Source organism: Manacus candei, unplaced genomic scaffold (genome assembly GCF_025592945.1).
Source record: "Manacus candei isolate 608988 ecotype Guabito, Panama unplaced genomic scaffold, ASM2559294v1 h1tg000048l, whole genome shotgun sequence".
Taxonomy (NCBI): domain Eukaryota; kingdom Metazoa; phylum Chordata; class Aves; order Passeriformes; family Pipridae; genus Manacus; species Manacus candei.
In genome coordinates this window covers 15,257,674-15,279,299 of record NW_026138096.1, presented here as the reverse complement: position 1 = coordinate 15,279,299, position 21,626 = coordinate 15,257,674, and the positions used below count along the sequence as shown (strand labels likewise).

The 21,626-nt window shown below is 50.2% G+C and overlaps 1 protein-coding gene across 3 annotated transcripts in view; it reads right to left on the bottom strand.

The window, feature by feature from the left end:
• The window catches only part of EXOC6B (exocyst complex component 6B), a 329,969-nt gene that overhangs the window by 66,428 nt on the left and 241,915 nt on the right, over nt 1-21,626 (bottom strand). For all 3 annotated transcript variants that reach the window (XM_051798180.1, XM_051798176.1, XM_051798177.1), the window contains 2 exons: nt 18,387-18,528; nt 8,911-8,984 (listed from right to left, as the gene is read on the bottom strand). In XM_051798180.1, coding sequence (XP_051654140.1) covers nt 8,911-8,984; nt 18,387-18,528 — 216 coding nt within the window. The remainder of the gene's footprint in view (nt 1-8,910; nt 8,985-18,386; nt 18,529-21,626) is intronic.

Sequence of the window (21,626 nt, the reverse complement as noted above, 5' to 3'; positions counted from 1 at the left end):
CCAGGAGATAACGTTTCCTCGCCCTGAAACGCTCCGGCTGCACTCGAGAGATCCCAAGGAGAAGAATTACACGGATGAATTGGGATTCTGTTTCCCCGAGGCTTCAAAGACAAGGCTGCTCCACAAAGCTGCCTTTGCCACCCACCAAGATCCAGCTGGGGCGTCCCAGGGAGCCCCGGCAGCTGAGCCGGGAGATGCTTCCCTTTCATGGCAGCAACGGGAGCTCTCAGGGGGGGGAAAAAGCCCCCATGGTGCACAGGGTGAAGGTAGGATGTCATGAAAGGCAGCTCCATGAAAGCTTTCTTTATGGAATGCTCTTCCTCCCCAGCTCAGGAGCGACAGCTCCCGGGCACGCACCGATCGCCGGGGGCGGGTTCGGTTTCACGGGGATGTTGAGGTGAAGGGTAACCACCTCTGGCCCTCTCCATTCCCCATCAGTCCTGCCTCAATCAGCAGGTTAAAGGTGCCAGTGGGCCCTGTGACTCCAGTGGTGTCCGTTTTCCTGGTTGGATGAGCGGCTGCCTTGGCCTCCCACAATCAGAGGGCACAGAGGGGAGGAGATCCCGCCTCCCACCCGCTCCAGAGGCTCATCCCTGAACCCGCTCCAGGGGGATGGACCACAGGCAGCCTGAGCTGAAGGTGCTCAGGAGGTGCCAAGGGGCCAAAGTCGGGTCTTAAAGGAATAAAATCCAATGGAATCATGTTCCTGTGCCAGCGCAAAGTCCCCTTTGGCTGAGGCTCTTCACGGGTCCCACCCGAGCGGCTGCACTGCTTGTTTCACCACAAAATTTGGGCAAACTGGTCTAGTGGAAGGTGGGTTGGAACAAGATGGTCTTTAAGGTCCCTTCCAACCCAAACCATTCCGTGAATCCATGATTATGGTGAGAAAAGCACCTCCCACCTCACCATCTCCCACCTCACCATCTCCTGCTCCCAACATCAATCCCCACTCTGTGCCCTGTTGATGAAGAACTCAACGCCCAACCAGGAGGCAGAAATCTCTATTTCTCCCTTTCCAATTCCTCCATTTCCACCCTTTATTTCTTTTGTCTAGGCCAGAAAAACCCTCTCAGTGAAAGAGGATTTGATTGTTTGTTTGCTTTCATTGTTCCCAGCCCTTAAAGTGTCGACAGGCTCCACAATTTCCACGGTCGTGCCCGAGCGACGGAAACCCAGGCAGAGCAGAGAAGTGCTAACAGAATATGTTTGCACTCCTCATTTTTATTTTTTTTTTTGGTTTTGCTTGAAGGCTCTGGGGAGCATCCAGGCACTTTTAAATCCTCACCACACCAACACATCCTTCCTGGATGGAGAGTGATGGATTCCGAGGCTGAGTGGTCAAACGGACGCGGGGTCGCTGTGATTTTAATATAATTGAACTACAAAAGGACGGGTTTAAAGGAATATAAAGGCTGGTTTAAACCCAACAAGGCAGGAAAATCAGAGTTGAGGCTCTAAATTTCCTCTGAGCTCACTCCTTGTTGTTGTGAGTTCCCTCTTCCCATCCCTTTTCTGCAGAGCTCAGCTAGGAATTCCAGCCCAAACTCTGAGGGATCCTTCCTTTGTGAGTCAGGCACTTAACACTGATTTAAAAATAAATAAACTACTTAATGTGCCCTTTCCCAATATTGTGGGGTTTTGGGGCACTGAAAAAAAAAGGAACCCTGAGTCTAACAAGCAAGAAACACAGTGGCTTGGCCAAGCCCCTGGAATGTCCTTCCCGGTGTGCCGGATCAGCCACAGCCTGAGGGATTCCTGCAAGGCTCCCTGGGCAATGCCTGCCCACCAATCCATGTCTGAGCACATGGATCCACAGAAAGATGCTTTGGGGAGGAGAAAAAATGGTTTTTCATCCACGATGGGTTCCCAATGAGGAACAACATTCCCAATGAGTATTCAGAGCAGAGTGAGCGGCTCCAGAGGTGTGGGATGCCTGGAAGAGCCTGGATATCAGTTGGAGTTCGGCCTGAACTGTAGGAGGTCCCAAGAGAGCTGGCAAACCATCTCTTTTTACTTCTCAGATGTGTCACAACTGCCCTGAGACAGCTTTTAATCGAGGTCCAAGTGGTTTTCCAGAGAAGAGGAAGCAGCTTGGTGTGATTTTACCAACAGGGTTAAACCACCAGGGTGCCACCACCAAGGCAGAAGGATCAGGTGACATCAAGAGTGTGAAATTAGGCCAAAAAAAGAACCCTCATTGAACATCTTTGGGGTTTTGTTTGTGAATTTTGCTTGTCTTGTTTCTAAAGTCATTCCTTTCCTCTTCTCTTTCTATTTCTTCATCTCTTCCAAGTTTCCTAAGGAGTCATGGGGTGGGAGAGGGATGGATGGAGACACCTAAGCAACTTGACTGAAGGGGGTTGGTCTCTTCTCCCAGGGGACAAGGGACAGGACAAGAAGGAATGGCCTCAAGCTGTGCCAGGGGAGGTTTAGGTTGGATATTGGGAAAATTCCTTCATGGAAAGGGTTGTCCAGCCCTGGCCCAGCTGCCCAGGGCAGTGGTGGAGTCTTATTAAATCTTATTAAATCTGTAACTTACTAAATATCTAACTACACACATTTTCAAAGGAAATTTCATTCCAAATATAGACTTAGGAAAAAAAAAATAATCCAAACATTTCTTGAGAGGGAAAACTAATATCCAAGTCTTTTTTTGTGTGGTATTTTTTGTCTTACAGGTAACCTTGGAGAGGAACCTCAGCACAATGCTGGGGCAGCCCAGACACCCCTGGGCTCCCCCAGAAATGAACCCCAGGCTGCACCTTTGCTTTGATCTCCCCAGGCAATCTGGCACTTGGAAAAACCAGGATAATTTGGGTCTGTGGAAGTCGAGAGGTGAGACAGAGGATGAAGGCGATAACGTTCATAACTTCTGGGATAACAATGATAATAATTTCTGGGAAGCTGCTGTGGTTACAGCCTCTGGATGCCTAGAAAAGCCTCTATCACTCTCAGGGGGTGTCAGGAAACAAAATATCATTTAATTGGCAGTAATTAGTTCAACTGGAAGTCAGACACCTGCCCTTTCTGGGCTCCATCATCTGCTCTGAGACTCTTCAGGTCTTCGTGTTTGCACAAGACCCAGCAAAAAAACGGGATGGCCCCTGGGCACCACCTTAATGAACACAATGAGTAACGTTGGATGCCTTATCCAGGAGATATCCATCAGTGGCAGGAGCTCAGAGAGGAGCCACAAAGGTAATGAACAGCCTGGAGATGAGATCTTAACAGCAAAGCCCTCTGTCTAAGGGCAGGGATCACACCAGCCCCAACCCAGCACTGCCGGGAAATCAGGAATTAGGGCTCACCTGCAACATGTGTCTTCACACCTCTCAGTGCTCAAGGTTGAATGAAGGATTCACAGAATTCAACGTTTCCACTGGACTATTTCAATCTACTTGGAAGGGGCCTTGCTTGGGAGCCGGCCCAGGGCTTTGGATCATGGGGCTGGAGAGGAGGATGTGGCAGAATGGTTAAATTAATTAAATTAAATGGTTACATGAATTAAGTAAATTAAATCAAGTGTCACTAAGCAAGGACAGGACACAGGGTGAACACAGGAGGGAAGGGATGCAGGTCAGAAGAGAGGAGAGAATGGAAAAGGTTGATGGTTGGACTTCATGATCTTGGAGGTCTTTGCCAACCTTAATGATTCTCTGACGATTAAGGGAGATGTGAAATGGAAATGTTGCCCTCCCATGGTAAAATTCCCCTCGTGAAGGGCATTAAACACACCAAAGATGTTGAAACTGGAATGACCAGAGACCCAAAAGCACAGGAGTGCTTCTCAAAATCATGGAATCACAGAATGCTTTGGGTTGGAAGGGACCTTAAAGCTCAGCTGTTCCAAGGGACACCTTCCACTAGCCCAGGTTGTTCAGAGCTCCCTCCAACCTGGCCACAAACACTTCCAGGGTTGGGGAAGCCACAGTTTCTCCAGGAAAACCTGGACAGTGCCATGGGAGAACCGGCCGAGCTGAGGTCGAAGACGGGCAAATGGGGCAGGGGGATGAGAGCCCAATCTGGAGACGAGAAACAGCCACAGAAATGAGCTGAAAAAACCCATGAGTCACCTTTTCATCTCTGCCCCGCTGCATCCAGTGACTAACAAACCCGGCTCATCTGTCTGCAGCTCCTCCTCCAACAGAGCCCTTGGGAGACACAAGCAAGTACATGCGGAGAGGAGACACCTCGCCGGGATAGTTCGTTTAATTGATCAGCCCTTTAATGTGATTTCCAGCTTCTGTTGGATCTACCAGCAAAACAAGTCGGGAAAAAAAATCAGCCAAACCAGTTTCCCCAGCAGCAGAGTCAGGGTTGGCTCGGAGGCTCACCTGGTGTCTTGTTTTCATGTTGCTCCTCAGATATCTCGTGTCTTTAAACCACATTTAACAGCAAAATAGATAAAAACAGGTTAAAAAAAAACAACCCAAAGCTTCCTGCCTGGTGGGAATGGTGGGAATGTTGTTTTGGATGGTCCCTTGGAGAACTTGGAGGGATCATCTCCACCTTCCCACCATCACTATGCCTCTGCTTCCAGAGCACAGAGGTGACCAGAGCCTTCAGTGTCATGTCAAGGGGTCCGAATTTTTAGGGGCTTTCCCTTCACTATGCCCTAAGCTGGATATGGAAGCCTGGACCACATGGAAGCAGCAGGAGAAAGGGCTATACATCTCATAGAATCATGGAATGTCTTGAGCTGGAAGGGACCCACAAGGATCATCCATCCAGTTCCTGGCCCTGCACAGACACCCCAACAATCCCACCCTGTCCCTGACAACATTGTCCAAACATTCCTTGAGCTCTGGAAGGTTTGGGGCCATGACCCTTCCCTGGGAAACCAGTCTGGGATTCCAGGAAAGGGATAGATGGGAATTGTGTTCCTGAGGGGAGCAATCTTTTATTAAGCATCTCTATCAGAGGTAATAAGAGAAAAATTAACGCATCAGAGGGAGACCTTTCATTCCCCAGCTGGGCTGGGATCCAACAGGAACCCACAACAACCACAACTGGCTTTCCAATATGAGAAAACACACACAAAATATCTGGTATGGGAAAAGTAGTAAACACAAAATTAGGGAATGGTTTGGGTTGGAAGGGACCTTCAAGACCATCCAGTTCCAACCCCCTGCCACGGGCAGGGACACCTTCCACTAGCCCAGGTTGCTCCAAACTGGCCTTGGACACTTCCAGGGATCCAGGGGTAGCCACAGCTTCTCTGCCCAACCTGGGACAGGGCCTCAACACCCTCCCAGCCAGAAATTCCCTCCCAATATCCCATCTAACCCCGATCTTGTCTGTCTTGACCTCACTGCTGGGCTTTAAAGAACTGATGTTAAAATTCAAACCCATCAAGTTATAGCTATAAAATAAACGAAGAAAATGCTGGAGAGGAGTGGAATCCCCCTGTCCTCATCCCTTGCACAACCACATCCCTCCAAGCAGGTGGGTTCCCACCTGCCTTTCCCCAAATCTCCCTTGACGCTGAATTTTGCACTTGCAGAGGAAATTCAACACACGGGATTTATGATTCCCTGGACAGAGGGAGAGAGAGGCCTGGAGCAAGGAGCTCTAATCCATCCCCTACATTCCCTCATCAGAGCCCAGAGTGAAATTCTTGGAGTGCTGGACACAGATTCCCCTTGGAAGGCGGCCACGAGCGTCGATCTGGCTGTGAGGGGAGATCAGCGTGGCTCTGGATTGCAGCAGCTCCACAGACAAACATCAAACCTTCCTCTTCCACTCCCTTGCTCACAACAAACCCATGGAAACGCAGAGCTAAAGCATTCCCAGCTGGCCAGAAGCTGGGGAGAAAACCGGGAACTGATTCCAAGAGCAGGCTCTGGGCTGATCCCAAAGCTCCTGGAGATCCTCAGAGGGATTTGGACATCCAGTGGTTGAAAGCAAGAGGCAGAAGACTCAGTTATTTCACATTTTAACAAGGTTGTTTGTGGGATTAGATTCAGTGCAGATTTCTAAAACACAGCACTGAGGGGGAAAGAGCAAAGTTAAACTCGAGGGGGAAAACCATTGTTTCCTTGTAAAACCTTAAATATTCGAGTCTCACTCCTACAGAAGGATTTGAGATGAAACTTGGTTTACTTTAGCACTTCATTAGAGGTACTTGTGGATTTAGAATTGTCCTGGGATGGGAAAAAAAGTCCCTTTTTAAATTACTGTCTGCTCGGAAGAGTGATTTTGATCATCTGGGCTTGACTCTTTTCCTCTTCACCACATGGTGATGGATTTGCTCCCAATTTCCTTGAGCACAAGAGGAAAATCAGGCCTGAAATGTACTCAAGGAGGAGCTCTGATGTCCCCAGACAGCACCTTTTCAGTGTTTATTTCCCACTGCAGGGATCTGTATTCAAGACATAAACCAAGTCACCACATTTTCCTATCACTTCATATTTTACTGTACCAAGAATCAGTTTTGGTCATTATCCTAAACTTGATCATCCCACATTATTTTGAATTTTTTCTCTGATCTACAATTGCTCGGTAACAGCTACTACTGAACTATGTTGGGAAGGGAGGGGAAACCCCTTTAACCTCCCTATTTTGGTGCATTTTTGCCCAGTGAAAACAGCCAGAAGCACAAACAGTTCCAGGTGGTATCTTTTAAGTCAATATTGTGTTAACATTTCCCAGAATCACAGAGTGGTTTGGGTTGGAAGGGGCCTTAAAGATCATCCAGTTCCAAACCCCTGCCATGGGCAGGGACACCTTTCACTAGCCCAGTTTGCTCCAACCTGGCCTTGGACACTTCCAGGGATCCAGGGGCAGCCACAGCTTCTCTGCCCAACCTGTGCCAGGGCCTCCCCACCCTCACATCTTCCCGAGATCTAATTTAAACCTGCCTTATTTCAGTTCAATTCGGTGGTTTAAAAGACAGAGAACACAATGTCCAAACAGAACAAATTAAAACCAACTTGAAGAACAAAACAAAGACCTTTCCATGCTATTGCTAAACTTGATAAGGCAGTGATAGGTGGAAATCTTCTCTGCTTGGAGCAGTGAGGTGTTGTCCATTATCTGTACAACACTGGGCATCAACAAGCATCCCTGTGATCCAGAAGACCCTGCCTGTCCTCACCTGACAGTCCACAGGCAAGAGCATCTTGCCTTTCTCCTCACAATACTCACAGAACCATAGAATGGTTTGGGTTGGAAGGGATCTTCAAGATCATCCAGTTCCAACCTCCTGCCATGGGCAGGGACACCCTCCACCAGACCAGGTTGCTCTGAGTGCATCCAACCTGGCCTTGAAATTCAGATATACTTCTAAATACAATAAAAAAAGTTGGGATTCCCTTCCCAAACAAAGAGGAAAACCTCCATGTACAAAGAAGACCATCTGCCAGAGGAGCAGGCTCAGCCTTCTCCTCCCCCAAGGTGGATTCCCTTGGCTGAGCTCTGCACTTCTGAACCACACACACATTTATTTCCCTGCCTCTGAACCTCTCTGAGCACTTTGAAGGCCTTTCACTCTTCAAACAGCCACCACTTTTCCTCTTCAGAACCCCTGCATTCCCACCCTGGGGCTTGGAAGAGGCCCAAAGCCTCCACGTCTCCTCACACCCGGGAGGCCGCGGGCGCGTGGGGTCCCCCCGGTCAACGAAGTGCCAAGAAGCTAATGAAGATAAAAGTGTCAAGGCAGGGCAGTGATAACACACACCTCTGCCACGGAGCTACTTTTGACCGCTCTGCAAACAACTTTGGCAGCTCCTGGCAGGCCCGAGACCGAAAAGAGGCACCTCCACGTTATTAAAACGTCTCGCTGCTCTGCACAAGCGCCGCGGGATGACAAATTGCTGCCCGCGCATCAATTGGGTTTTCTGAGAAGTTCTCAAACCCCTGACGGGTTAAAAAGCGGCTCCAAGCGTGAATCAGAGCCCCGGTGGTAGGAGATCATCGATACAAGGGATTATGCAGATTGAAGAAATACCCTCGGCACCCGAAAGTTTTCAGAATGCAAGCTACGTCAACCCTGAAAACAAGAGGCACTGCATCATGATGGCAGGAGGGACAAAGCCAGGGGGGTTTAACAGACAAAAAAAGATTGTTTTAATAGGAGAGAAGCATCAGTCATTGAGTCTTACTTCATTCAGACTTTCTATCCAACCCATCCATCTTCGGTGCCAAGAGATGACAGGACCACCTCACTTTTCCCCCCAGCCTAGTGTATCAATAATGCCCATTTCTACCCCAAACAAATGACTCCCCAGAATGGCCCTTTTCCCTAAACTGGCTTGCCAAGCCCCACAGATGCCTCACTACCTGCTATGGTCAACTTGGCTCTAACGGGGCCCCCTCCAGAGGTGGCCACCGATGGGTGGAGCCTTCCCCAGTCACCTTCCCCAAGAGCCACTTTGTCATTCATGGCCAGGGAAGAGGGGACCGGGAAGGGGGGGGGTGGCCGAGCCAGAGAGGGCCACAACCTCCGAAGGGGCACGGACACAGGGGAATGCAAATCCCCCCTGCCCTCCCAAACGCCTCTGGGGGCATTATCTGGCAACAAAAGTCCCCGAGGCGGGCGGGCTCTGCATCACTGCTCTCTCTGTTCCACCACCTGCTCGGCGTCCGCCCGCGGAGCCGCCGCGTTCCCTCCGCGCCGCGGCCGCAGAAGCCAACGGGAGCACAATGGGCCCCACCGGCCCAGGGTCAGGCCTGGCTTTCTTCCTCACCCTCATCCCATCAGCCCTTTTCACCTCCACCACCTCCAGGAGCCCCGGAGCGCTCAATAAGGAGGTGGCTTCGAGAGAGGAGAGGAGGAGGAGGGGGGGAAATATAGGTCTCTGGCGTAAATCACTGACGCCGTTTCCCCTCCTCTCCCCTTCCCTTAAGACCTGATGGTCTTCAGTCACACATCTTAAAAGAAAAACAAAAAACAAAAACACAAAGACTTACTTGTCTCAAGTCGATGAAGGCCAACTGCAGCGTGTCCCCTTGGAACCCAGGCACTGGGCCGGATCTGGCAAACTCTGTGGGAAAGAAAAGAGGATAAAAAGCGCCTTTAACTAACCATGGACAGGGAGATTGGCAGACGGATGACAGGGAAGACAAGAGAGGCTGGGGGAGAGGAGGACCGTGCTTCTAAGGAGTCATGTCTCCCTCCCTTCAGCGTCTTTGTTCACCCTTCAAAATTCGTGTCATCAAAACACCATTAATTCCACCGTCCTGACAGCAAGGAAACTGTACTAATTCGACCTGAAATTTATTCCCATGAGCCGCACTGGGCTCCAGAGTATTTGTTTTGTGAATGGACAAACAACTTGCCCAGAAGAAAGAGGGGGGACGGGGGGGGTGGAAAAAGTTTTTCCTCTCGACACAATAAAATCTTCAGCTGTGAAAACTCCTTTTCAGTTCCGAAAGCTATTTATATTTTAGGGCGCTGAAGGAATTTTCTAATTTCACGCCTGTCACCAGGCCCCATGAGCATTCATCAAAAAAATATGCCCGGCAGCACCATTAATTACTGGGCAGCGGATCATTTGCATGATCTGGTGGCGGTGCGCTCTCGGGAAGAACCGTTGGGTGGCACGTTGATTCCCGGTGGATGAAGACATCTGACAACACAATAACGTCGGCTTCCGAGGTGAAGAGAATATTCCCAAGGGCCACGTTTATCTCCTTCCCCAGTGTAACCTGGCCAAAATTTCATACTCTGGTCATTCATTTTTCCTTCTAATCCATCCTTTAAGCCAAACCTAAACCCACTTGAATGAAGCCGTGTCAGAGGACTTTAGTCCTTCCATGGCTCTTAGCGGCTTTTGCTCGGCGGTGCCCGCAGAGCCAACGGCCACACGTATCCGAGGGCGCCTTTTGACGACGCGCCCGAGGTTGGTTTTGCCCGGCTTCACTTCGCTTTCACCCTCTCTGGTTACAGCTTTATCTCCTCTCTGCTCCTTTCAGCACCCAGGGGGGCTTTGTTTGTGAAGCCACAACTTGACGTCGCCAAAGACTCGAGAGGGAGCGTCTGCCCTCGGCCCTGGAGATGCCACACGTGGAATGAAACGTTTTCTTGGGATGAAATTGAGTAACAAGGAAGAAGGGAGAGGAAAATATACACCAGCACATAGATTTTACACCTATATGGCCCATTATTGCCCAACCATCCTGCTTTTTACTCCACAGAGATCCTCAGAACAGCTCCTAAAGCTCCACAAAGATGAGGATTAAGGATGGCTTGACAACAAGGAAGGAGGATTTTGCCTTTTGTCTCCGTGGCTAATCAGAGGGACTAATGGACAAAGTCACTTCATGCCAGATGGTCTTCTCCTTGAATGCTTCTCCTTCCAAAACCTATCAAGTAAATGTCACAGAAGAAGGAAAATAAATCATCACATTCCTATTTTGAAAGACTTCCTAGAGCAGCCCCATCCCAGGAGCAGCCCCATGGCTCTAACGAGAAGATTAATGAATTAGACACCAGGATTCAGCCCTTATTTCTGGGAAGCAAAGAAGGGTTATTTGTCAACTTTCTCTTGCTCCACCTTCCATTAAAACCTTGGGATGGAGAACATCCTTCAACACAGACACAGGTACCTCCAGGGGCACTGTGGCCACTTCTCAGACACCCACAGCTCTGCCTTTTAATAGGCTCAGATGCCAGAAGAGCTTTGAGATTGGAGCCATCGCTCATCTTCGCGGTGATCAGTCAAGTGAGAACTGCTGCAGGACAGCAGCAAACACGCCTGGAAAACCAGCACTTTTATCCCACCTTGCTACTCGAGAGGAATAATGAAAATATACAAGGAGAAATTAGGGATGGGATCGCTCCCATCTAGGTTTTGGATAGGAAAAGCACAAATCAGAGCCAGGAGGAACCATCCGTGGTTGTGCCTGCAGAGTTTTGCACGGGATAGGACTGGACAGAGATTATTGGGAAGGAATTGTTGGCTGGGAGGGTGGGGAGGCCATGGCCCAGGTTGGGCAGAGAAGCTGTGGCTGCCTCTGGATCCCTGGAAGTGTCCAAGGCCAGGTTGGAAGGGGCTTGGAGCAATCTGGGATAATGGAAGGTGTCCTTGCCCGTGGCAGGGGGTTGGAATGAGATGAGCTTTCAGGTCCCTTCCAATCCAACCCATTCCATGATTCCATGAGATTGGAGCTGTTCAGCTTCCAGCCAGTTTCACTGCCCAGTCCTGCAACATTCAGGACACGGGGAGTTTACATTTACCCCTCAGAAAATTGGTTTAATTAATTCTAACTGTAAAGGCATTTTAATGTATGTTGGCTGTAAAACTTGCCTGCAGCTTGCCTGAGCCAGCACACACACAAGGGAGGACTAACCCAAGCCTTCTGCCTCTGATCTGCAAGGGATAAATCATCCTCACACATTCCCTCTGCACCCCACTGTCTCATCTGGAAAAATTATCCCCAAAGCCACATCAATCCTAAACCAGCTCCACTTTGGAAAAGCACATACCTGAGAAGCTAAAAATATTTAGATGTGAGAAACAGTGTTGGAGCATCTTCCCAAGGGATGAAACTCCCCTGGGTGGCTCAGACATCCCTGGGTTGAGGTATCCAGTCCCAGTGTCCCACTATCCAAGGACAGGGTCACATCATGTTCCTGATTATATCTGGAGGAACACTGGGAAGCAAACCCTGAAAGGGCCGCGATGAAAGCGGGTTTTCTATTTTGGATGAAGGGCTTTGCAGCTGGTGGGAATCGACTGAGAGGCACACAGGGAGTTGTGAAATTTAAGATCCTCCCAAAAGCATGAACGTCAAACCCTCATGAAAAAGCGGCTGTGACTGGGGATGTTTTCACAACACCTGTGAATTTGTCACTGTTGTCATCTGCTCATGAGCAACCCGAGAGAGATTCCAGCTCAAGATGTGGTTGCTCGTCAGCAGCTCACCTTTAGCTGTCTCTTCCCATCGTCCCTTCTCAATGTTCCCAGCTGTGGCTGCCCCATTCCTGGAAGTGTCCAAGGCCAGGCTGGATGGGGATTGGAGCAACCAGGGCTAGTGGAAGGTGTCCCTGCCCATGGCAGGGGGTTGGAATCTTTAAGGCCCCTTCCAATCCAAACCATTCTGTCATCCTGTGATTCTTCAGGAATCATATGAGAAGAAGGCTGGGAGAGCTGTGGAGTGACACTGCTCTTCCCCACAGTACATGATGATGGTCCAACATGGAACCAACACTTGTCTGAAGAGAAATTCTCACTAAAAGAAGAGTCTCTACTGAATTAACGATGCACTGGAACCTTCCAGTGGGAGGTGTCCCTGCCCATGGCAGGGGGTTGGAACTGGATGATCTTTAAGGTCCCTTCCAACCCAAACCATTCCACGATTCCACAACTGACATCCAACCAGCGCAATGAGCTGATATGATTCGTGTTAGAGGAGAAACGAGAGGGAGAACACGGCCCAGACACTCCAAGAAAGCCGCTCCAGCCCTTGGCCAGGAGGAGCCCGGGCAGGGATGAATGCAACGCTTCACCCCACGGCCATACTCCTGTGATCGTAGGTCACACTTTACATACCAATGCCACCAACTTAGTCTGAAGGAGGAATGAACGAAGCCTTAAAGGGGGAGGAAAGAAAACAAAAAAAAAAAAGAAGAAACAAAGAAGAGAACGGAGCTTTAGAGGAGAGACACAGCCAGTTCTTCTTGGTTTTAATCTCTTCAACCAGATTTCAGGATAATTTTCTCGGAACAACCAAAGCACAGTGTTGGCCTCAGTACTGTCGGATTCGTTTATTGTTCTGTCTTCACTACCAAGGCAAGTGGCAAACATAGCAAGCAACCCACAGTACAGCCCCTTGAGCAGAAAATCACAGGAGAATAGAGCAGATCAGTATGCGGCTGTTTGTACAAAGCATTTAGCCAGGCTAAAGGTTTGAGGGGTTTGTGTTCAGGCCAAAAAAGTAATGTCTTTGCAAGGGCTACAGGCTTGGGCCACCCAGGGCAGGTCACAGGGGGACTCTAACCTCTCTTCCAAAACATTTCACTGATGAAAGAATCAAGGCACAGGAACCGTTAAGCCCTTTACAATGGACAAAGAATAAAGAGTTCAAACGCCCACCAGAAAAGAGACATCCACTGTAAAGCAACGATGGCGGGCGGGGGGACCTCCTGTGTGCCCCCAAACACGGCTCCGCGCGCGGGGACGGGGCCTGGCACGTCCCGGGGCTTCAAAAGGGCACAGCTGGTGGCTTCGTTCCTCAAAAACATCATTTCAGGGGAAGATTTACACAACACCATCAGAATTCCCGACGGCAGAGCCGCGGGATCGAAGTTCCAGCAGCTCCTGTGGAAGGGAACCCGGACAATCTGCTGGCGGTCGGACAAGTTTTGGGGGAAAAACCATCTCGGTATTCCTCACGGAAGGATGTAGGTCTCAAAGTCATCTTCCTTAGATAAACTCTTGGAAGATTATCCTAGAAAAGTCAAGCGATGGGACGTCTTGTTCCTCATCCAGAGGGACAAACTGACACCTTGAGGATACTGAAGCTGGAGAATAAATCTCTGTGTGGACTCTGGAGAAGTTTGTGAGGAAAAGAGGCGGGAGATGATGGGTAGGAATTGAGGCAAGAGGAACAGAGAGAAGGTCTCAATTTCCACACTGAGCTTCTACTTCACTCAGTTTCCACACTGAGCTTATCCTTCACCCACACCATTCCCACACAACCCCACTTTGAAGCTGTTCCCCATCACAGACTGAATTACCAAAGCTCATTCCCATCTGGGTAATTCCAGAGAGCTGCAGGAAGAGGGAGGAGTCACCCAAAATACCCTGAACTGGGTCAGATTAAAGAAAAATTTCTATCCCTCTCCATCATTTGTTTCCCTGCTGGAACAAAGCTGAGCCTGGAGAGCTGTCACTGCAGAGAAACGAGTGCTCCCAGGGGCTGTGAGGACCTGCTGGCAGGGCTGAGGAGCACCCACAGCCCCAGAGAGGAACTTCTCCGTGGTGGACCATGAGATGTTTCCAAGTAGAAGACAAAGAAGCTCTTCAGGAAGGAACTGGGCCATGAAATCTGGCACACGATCCATAGGAGAGGCTTAAGAATCGAGTTATGGATCTCCACGGGTTCCCAAACCCATAACCTGAGATGCACAGTGGATGTCTCTTAGTTCTTCATTAAAATACTAGAAAAAGTGGACTGTGAACATCTCACACTGGCTCAAGAGGTTGTGGACTCCCCATCCCTGGAATTGTCCAAGGCCAGGTTGGACAAGGCTTGGAGCAACCTGGGATAGTGGGAGGTGTCCCCATGGCAGGGGGTGGAATGAGATGGTCTTTAAGGTCCCTTCCAACCCAAACCATTCTGGGATTCTGGGATTCTAATTTGGGCTGCAAAGGTTGATGAGTATCAATACTGTGTGTCCAAGACAGGTGGGAAGAGAAGGTGGTGTAGAGCTGAGGAACTGGGAGCTCCTAAAATTCCTCCAACAAAATCAGGGGTGGACAGAGACAACCTCTCCTGACAGAGCTGCCAAGGACTGTGAGGATGGGGAAATAAATACCAGTTCATATCCTGGTAACAAAGTAGAACACGGGGAGGTGTTGGAGATGGACAGTATCCAAAATCAGAGAATTATGGAATGGTTTGGGTTGGAAGAGAGGTCACCTGGTTCCAAATTCCTGCAATGAGCAGGGACACCCTCCACTATCCTAGGTTGCTCCAACCTGGCCTTAGACACTTCCAGGGATCCAGGGGCAGCCACAGCTTCTCTGGGAAATTTATTCCAGTTCCTCACCACCCTCACAGGGAAGGATTTCTTTCCAATATCCAATCTAAACCTTCACTTTTCCAGTGGGAAGCCATTCCCCTTGTCCTGTCCCTCCATCCCTTGTCCCCAGTCCCTCTCCAGCTCTCCTGGAGCCCCTTCAGGCCCTGCCAGGGGCTCTCAGCTCTCCCTGCAGCCTTCTCTTCTCCAGGGGAACCCCCCCAGCTCTCCCAGCCTGGCTCCAGAGCAGAGGGGCTCCAGCCCTGGCAGCATCTCTGGGGCCTCCTCTGGACTCTCTGCAGCAGCTCCACGTCCTTGTGCTGTTGTTCCCAGGGCTGGAGCAGCTCTGCAGGGGGGTCTCACCTCAGACAGGGGCAGAGGAGCAGAATCCCCTTCCCTTTCCCATCAGTTCTTGCACCTCTGGTGCCAAAGCTCAGCCTGATGCCAGCAACCCAGGTAGCCCTTCCCTTTCCATGCTGATGGGGCAGCAAATGAGTTATAAATCAGGAAATATTTTACAAACCCACAAATCTGGAGAATTAATTCACCAGTGTCTTCTTTTCAGCCTAACCCTCCACCTTTTTCACCTCTATTATTGTTGATTGTGAAAATAAACTCATTTTCCTGTCATGTGTTTCATATCTACTTTTAATATGCACAAAAATATCTTCACCACCTAAAAACTCTTCTTAATATACAAATAAGTCCTTCTATTAATTTACCTCACCCTTCTCTTAGTCAGATTATTCCTCTGGCATCACAGGAGACTTAAACAAAAGCCTGATAAACTCCAGGATCAAAACCCTGTAGCCCCGTTCCCACATCACAGCACTCACTGGAAGTGCTCCAAACAGCTCTGAAATCCTATTTTAATATGATAAAATTAATAAACTAAGAAAGGTTTTGGGATATGGGAGGAGGAAGAGGATGGAGGAAGAGGCACGAAGTTAAATATGGTACAATAAAGATGCTGAGATTCAAGGGTGGTGTAATAAAGATGCTGAGATTCACACCTGTGCTTTCAGATAAAATACTAAAAAATAAATGAGAAAAAAAAACGAGAAAAAAACAAATTGAAACATATTTTCTGAATGCACCAGTTCCCTCTGGGAATTGGCTCATCCTGACATTAAAAACTTGAGGAATTGCGGCCCAAAAAAAGAGAAGTAAAATGATTCCCGGTGTCAGCAAAGACACCAGACATTTTTACTGCTGAAAAGGAAGAAAAAGGCTTAGTCTGGGTTGAATGTTTGGGACTGACAGTGATGGATTGGAAGATTCCAGCTCCGGAATCCGTCTCCATTCCGGCACCTCAGGATGGGGGAGCAGGTCACCTGTCCCAGGTTGGAGTCACCTGCTCCTGAATGTCTGAGTGCTCCTGGTCTTGCCTCCAAAAACAACTGGAATTTTAAGAATTGTGCTTTCAAACCCGGAATTAAATGCCATCTGTTCTTCCTTGCAGCGGGAGCTCTCAGGGAAGAGCTGCTGCTGAGCGATCCCTGTTCCCGATGGGGCGGAAAACTGCCGGGATCTGTGTGCATGTCTGCAGCCCAAACAGAAGGAATTATTAATGACAAATGGGCCCTATTATTTCCAGCGACATCTCCTGTCCCTCTGTGGGCACTGATTGGAATTCAGCTGCTCCCAAAGAGCTGATGGGACCCAAATTAGACAGGAGGAATTTGGGGTTGCCGAAAGAAAAATAAGGCCTCGCCTGCGTTCTGACACGTGACACAACTGCAGGATTGGGATATGACTCATTAACCAGGGATCTGAAGGCTGGAAAACTGGAAATGGACATTAAAAAATAAAAATATGCTCGTTAGAAACACCACAAATCTTACTGGGGGATGTTTCTGAGCACTGAATTTCAATCCCGGTGTTGGTGGGTGCAGCTGAAGGAAAACACAGCCAGGAAAATGTTTGATAAAGGGTGGAAGAAGGGATTTGGAGAGTGGGAAGGGCCAGGTGATGATGGAACCAACACAGGTGATGGCACTGAGTCATTCCCCATCCCTGGAAGTGTCCAAGGCCAGGCTGGACAGGGATTGGAGCAACCTGGGCTAGTGGAAGGTGTCCCTGGCAGGGGGTTGGAATGAGATGAACTTTGAGGCCCCTTCCAACCCAAACCATTCCTTCATTCTGTGATAAACAAGTTACATCCCAATCTCCACCTCAACCAAGACAAAAAGGTGGATATTTGGGGGGGGGAAAAAGTCCCCAAAATACCTTAGCAAAGATTTCCTGAACTTCTTATCAGCTCTATCAAGCTCTGGGTTTTCACCAGCCACAGTCACCAATCCATCCCAACACTAATCCCATTAATTAATCCATCTCTCTCACAAAGAGGATCCTGTGCACAAGGGTGTTCACTCTGCTTTAGCTTAATTATAAAAATAGGATGAAAAAAAGGATTTTGTCTTCTTTGAGCTCTGTTTTTTCAACCCTTTTACTGAGTAGGACAAGCAGCAACTTCAAGGTAACCTCAGGATTTCAGTCCTAATTCAGGTGAGCACCAGATGACCCAAAATGAGCAGGTTTGAGAGCAAAACCACCACGACGTTCCACACACACCTCTGAGCAGATGTTGTCATTTTGTCCCAAGGACTCTTTTTTTCCATAACACTGAGTTTGCAAAAAGGTTTCACTGTGAGGAAAAAAAAATCCCTGCAGCAGGAAAAGAAGACGATTGGCTGAGGTCAGGAGAAAACCAGAACTTCTGGGGAGCAGGTGCTCCAAGCTCTGTCCAACCTGGCCTTGGACACTTCCAGGGACCCAGAGGCAGCCACAGCTTCTCTGCCCAACCTGGACCAGGGCATCACCAACCTCAGAGCCAACAATTCCTTCCCAATATCCCATCTATCCCTGCCCTCTGGCACTGGGAAGCCATTCCCTGTGTGCTGTCCCTCCAGCCCTTGTCCCCAGTCCCTCTCCAGCTCTCCTGGAGCCCCTTTAGCCCCTGCCAGGGGCTCTCAGCTCTCCCTGGAGCCTTCTCTTCTCCAGGGTAACCCCCCCAGATCTCCCAGCCTGGCTCCAGAGCTTCTCAGAAAGAGTCACAAATAAACTCAAATAAACTCTTGAATAAACTCCTGCACTCAAATATCTCCTATTTTTTAAACCACTCCATCTCAAAAAGCAGGGATGCTCTCCAGAGTACCAACAGAGCAATAAAGAAGAAAAGGAAGACCAAAACTTCTATCCCTCAGCTTCGACCCCAGCTGGGGGTTGGTCTCTTTTCCCAGGAAACAATCAGCAAGACAAGAGGGTTCCGTCTTAAACTGTGCCAGGGGAGGTTTAGGTTGGAGATTAGAAAGAATTTCTTTGCAGAGAGGGTGCTCAGCCATTGGAATGGGCTGCCCAGGGAAGTGAGGGATTCTCCATCCCTGGAGGTGTTTAAGGACAGACTGGATGTGGCATCAGTGCCATGGGCTGGGAACCACGGCGGGGTTGGATCAAGGGTTGGACTTGATGATCTCGGAGGTCCCTTCCAACCCAGCTGATTCTGTGATTCTGTGATTCTATGATTCTATGATTCTATGATTCTCTGATTCTGTGATTCTATGATTCTATGACACTTCCCCCAGTGATCCCGAGCTCCACGGGGCGTTCACCATTCCCGGTCCGCGCGCTTGGAAATCTCAAGGCACGAAGGAAAAGGAGCAAGACAAGGCAAGGGGGAAGGGGGTGACAGGGTACTCACGTTCACACTCCTCCACGTCCAGGTTGAACTGCTGCAGGGCCCCCAGTGTGAGCTGCCTCACCTCGGCCTCCAGCAGCAGCTGCAGCAGCGACGTCGAGAGGTGTTTGCAGGCCGACATGCAGGCGGTCTGGGCCACCTTCCCCTGCAGGGAAAAGGGACACCTGGTGAGGCCAAAAACCAAAGGAAGAATTCCCTGCACTGTTGGGTGAAGTCAGGTGGAGAGCAGGTGCATAAAGGACATTTAGCACAAGCACACAGAGTAGCTGTTACAGTCTTATAATAATGGCTAATTATCATATGTAACCACCACATTGTGGCCCAAAAACTCATCATCCCCCAGGCTGCCCCCAGGCTCTCCTGTTAGACACCAGATCAGTGGTTATTGGGTCAGAATCACCTTGTGGGGAGTGTGTGTGTGTGTGTGTGTGTGTGTGTGGAGGGGGAAGGGATGGATGGAACCTCACAGAGGTGAGGTGGGGTCGTGTCCCTCATGGCAGCCTCTGGAACACACATGGAGAAGTCCTGGAGTAGCTTCCAGTCACAAACAGCCAGGGAGAACTATAACATAACACAGCTCCTGCAGCCTCTGACCCAGCTCAGACTGGGACAGTGAGGACACTGCCCTGGAACACCCCACAGCTCATATGGGGACAGTGAGGACACTGCCCTATAACACCCACAGCTCACAGGGACAGTGAGGACACTGCCCTATAACACCCCACAGCTCATATGGGGACAGTGAGGACACTGCCCTATAACACCCCACCGCTCCTGCAGCCCCTCTTCTCCTGGCTCCAGAGCAGAGGGGCTCCAGAATCCTGGAATGGTTTGGGTTGGAAGGTATTTTAAAGGCCATTCATTTCCACCCCACTGCCATGGGCAGGGACACCTTCCACTATCCCAGGTTGCTCCAAGCCCTGCCCAACCCACCCTTGGACACTTCCAGGGATGGAGGAGCCACAACTTGGTTCTCTTTTTGACAGGTAAGGTTTGCACAGGTCTGCACCACATATCAAACCCCTAAAAATGGGGAAATCCTTTGGCACAAGAGCAGATTTCCACCCAAAGCCTCAGGAACAACCCCAATGTCTGCGTGCACAACCCCACGGCGACGTTGGCGGATCGCGGTGCTCCCCTGACAACAGCTCCAGCAGGAGATTATGTCCTCAAACACACACAAAAGCCCCTTAACACGCTTTTCTGAACCCAAGGCGTGGTTTAGGAGATCTCACCCACTTCTACAGGCGCTCCACAAGTTGTGTTTAAACTGGGATTAAAGTTTACCCCGTGTCTCCAGCTCAGCATCACCGGTTTCGTTACCGCGGCACGGAGGGATGAGCAAGCCTTTGATGCGTGTGCTGGGAAGTGTGGGGTTTTTTTTACCACCAGCTCTGCAAAGTTCTTTTGGGTCTTCAGGCCACATTCATCTTCAGCAGGAGGGGAAAAAAAAATGCATTTTTTATTTGAAAAAAAAAAAAAAAAGAAAGAGCCAGGCCGTGAATTATTGAGCAGGGTCCTCCATCTCCGCTGCTCCGAGCCGTTCCCAGGCTCGGGAACGTTCATCACTCACCTCCAAACAAACACCTGCACTAAAATGAAGATGAAGCACAGCAACCATAAAGTTTAGCAGAGCTCTGGTTTGTTGTTTTTCTTTTTTTTTTGCTTTTGCTTTTCATCATTTATTTGTGCTTTTCTGACACATTTGGTTATTTAAAACACGGCTCGTGCCGATTCCTCATCCCCGAGCGCAGCGGGAAGCGCGACACGGCCCCAGCGTGATTTTTCTTCATTACTTCCAACAGACACTCGAGTTTTTGCTGGGGCAGAGTGGTTTTCACAGAATCACAGAATATCCTGAGCTGGGAGGGACCCTCAGGGATCAAATCCAACTCCTGGTCCTGCCCAGGACACCCCAACAATCCCCCCCCATCCCCAAGAGTGTTGTCCAAACCCTCCTGGAGCTCTGGCAGCCTTGGGGCTGTGCCCACTGCCCTGGGGAGCCTGTCCCTGCTCACAGAGAGCAGAGGTTGGAGCTGCCCCTCCTCTGCCCCTCACACAGAAGCTGCAGACTACCATGAGGGTGGTGACCAGGGACAGCAGCCAGGGAATGGCTGGAGCTGTGCCAGGGCAGGCTCAGGTGGGATCTCAGGCAAAGGTTCTTCCCCCAGAGGGTGGTTGGGCACTGCCCAGGCTCCCCAGGGCAGTGGGCACAGCCCCAAGGCTGCCAGAGCTCCAGGAGGGTTTGGCTGATCCTCTGGGGCACAGGGTGGGACTCTTGGGGCTGGGCCTGTGCAGGGCTGAGGGTTGGACTGGATGGTCCTGGTGGGTCCCTTCCAATTCAGGATATTCTGGGATTCTGTGATGTCTCCCCTCCGTCTCCTCCTCTCCAGTTGAACACACCAAGCACCTCAACTGCTCCTCGTGTGGGTTCCCCTCCACGTGCCCCTGAGCAGAACACCCAGATGGAAGCAGAGATGAGAAAGCAAAGCCCTGCAGCCACGCCCTGGGGCTCCCACCCACACTGGCCATGGGGGGACAGGGCTCCTCACCCTTCCTGGATGAGCAGGAGAAAAAACCAAGGAGTAGCTCACGCTCCACGTCAGCAGGAGTTTGCATGGAGCACTGGAGTCCTTGGAGAAGCCTTGGAGGTGAATCACAATGGTTTGAGTTGGGGGGACCTTAAAGACCATCCCATTCCACCCCTTGCCATGGGCAGGGACACCTTCCACTAGACCAGGTTGCTCCAACCTGGCCTTGGACACTTCCAGGAATTCAGGGGCAGCCACAGCTTCTCTGCCCAACCTGGGACAGGGCCTCACCACCCTCAGAGGGAGGAATTCCTTCCCAATATCCCATCTATCCCTGTCCTCTGGTAGTGGAAGCCATTCCCTGTGTCCTGTCCCTCCATCCCTTGTCCCCAGTCCCTCTCCAGCTCTCCTGGAGCCCCTTTAGGCCCTGCCAGGGGCTCTCAGCTCTCCCTGGAGCCTTCTTTTCTCCAGTCTGACCAACCCACGTGCAGGACCTTGATGACCTTCCTGAGCTTTGCAGTGCTCCCATCTCCAGCCTGTCCATTCCCATTGGATGCCATCCCTTCCCTCCAGCTTGCCAACCACACCAAGGACAAACCCCAGGAAGGCTTTTCTGCCCCACTGCCAAAACTTGCAGAGGAACAACCTTCTTAGAAGCCAAGCAAGGGGCAGATCAGCCCACGTGGAGGCACCTAAAGGGTTTTCTACGCCT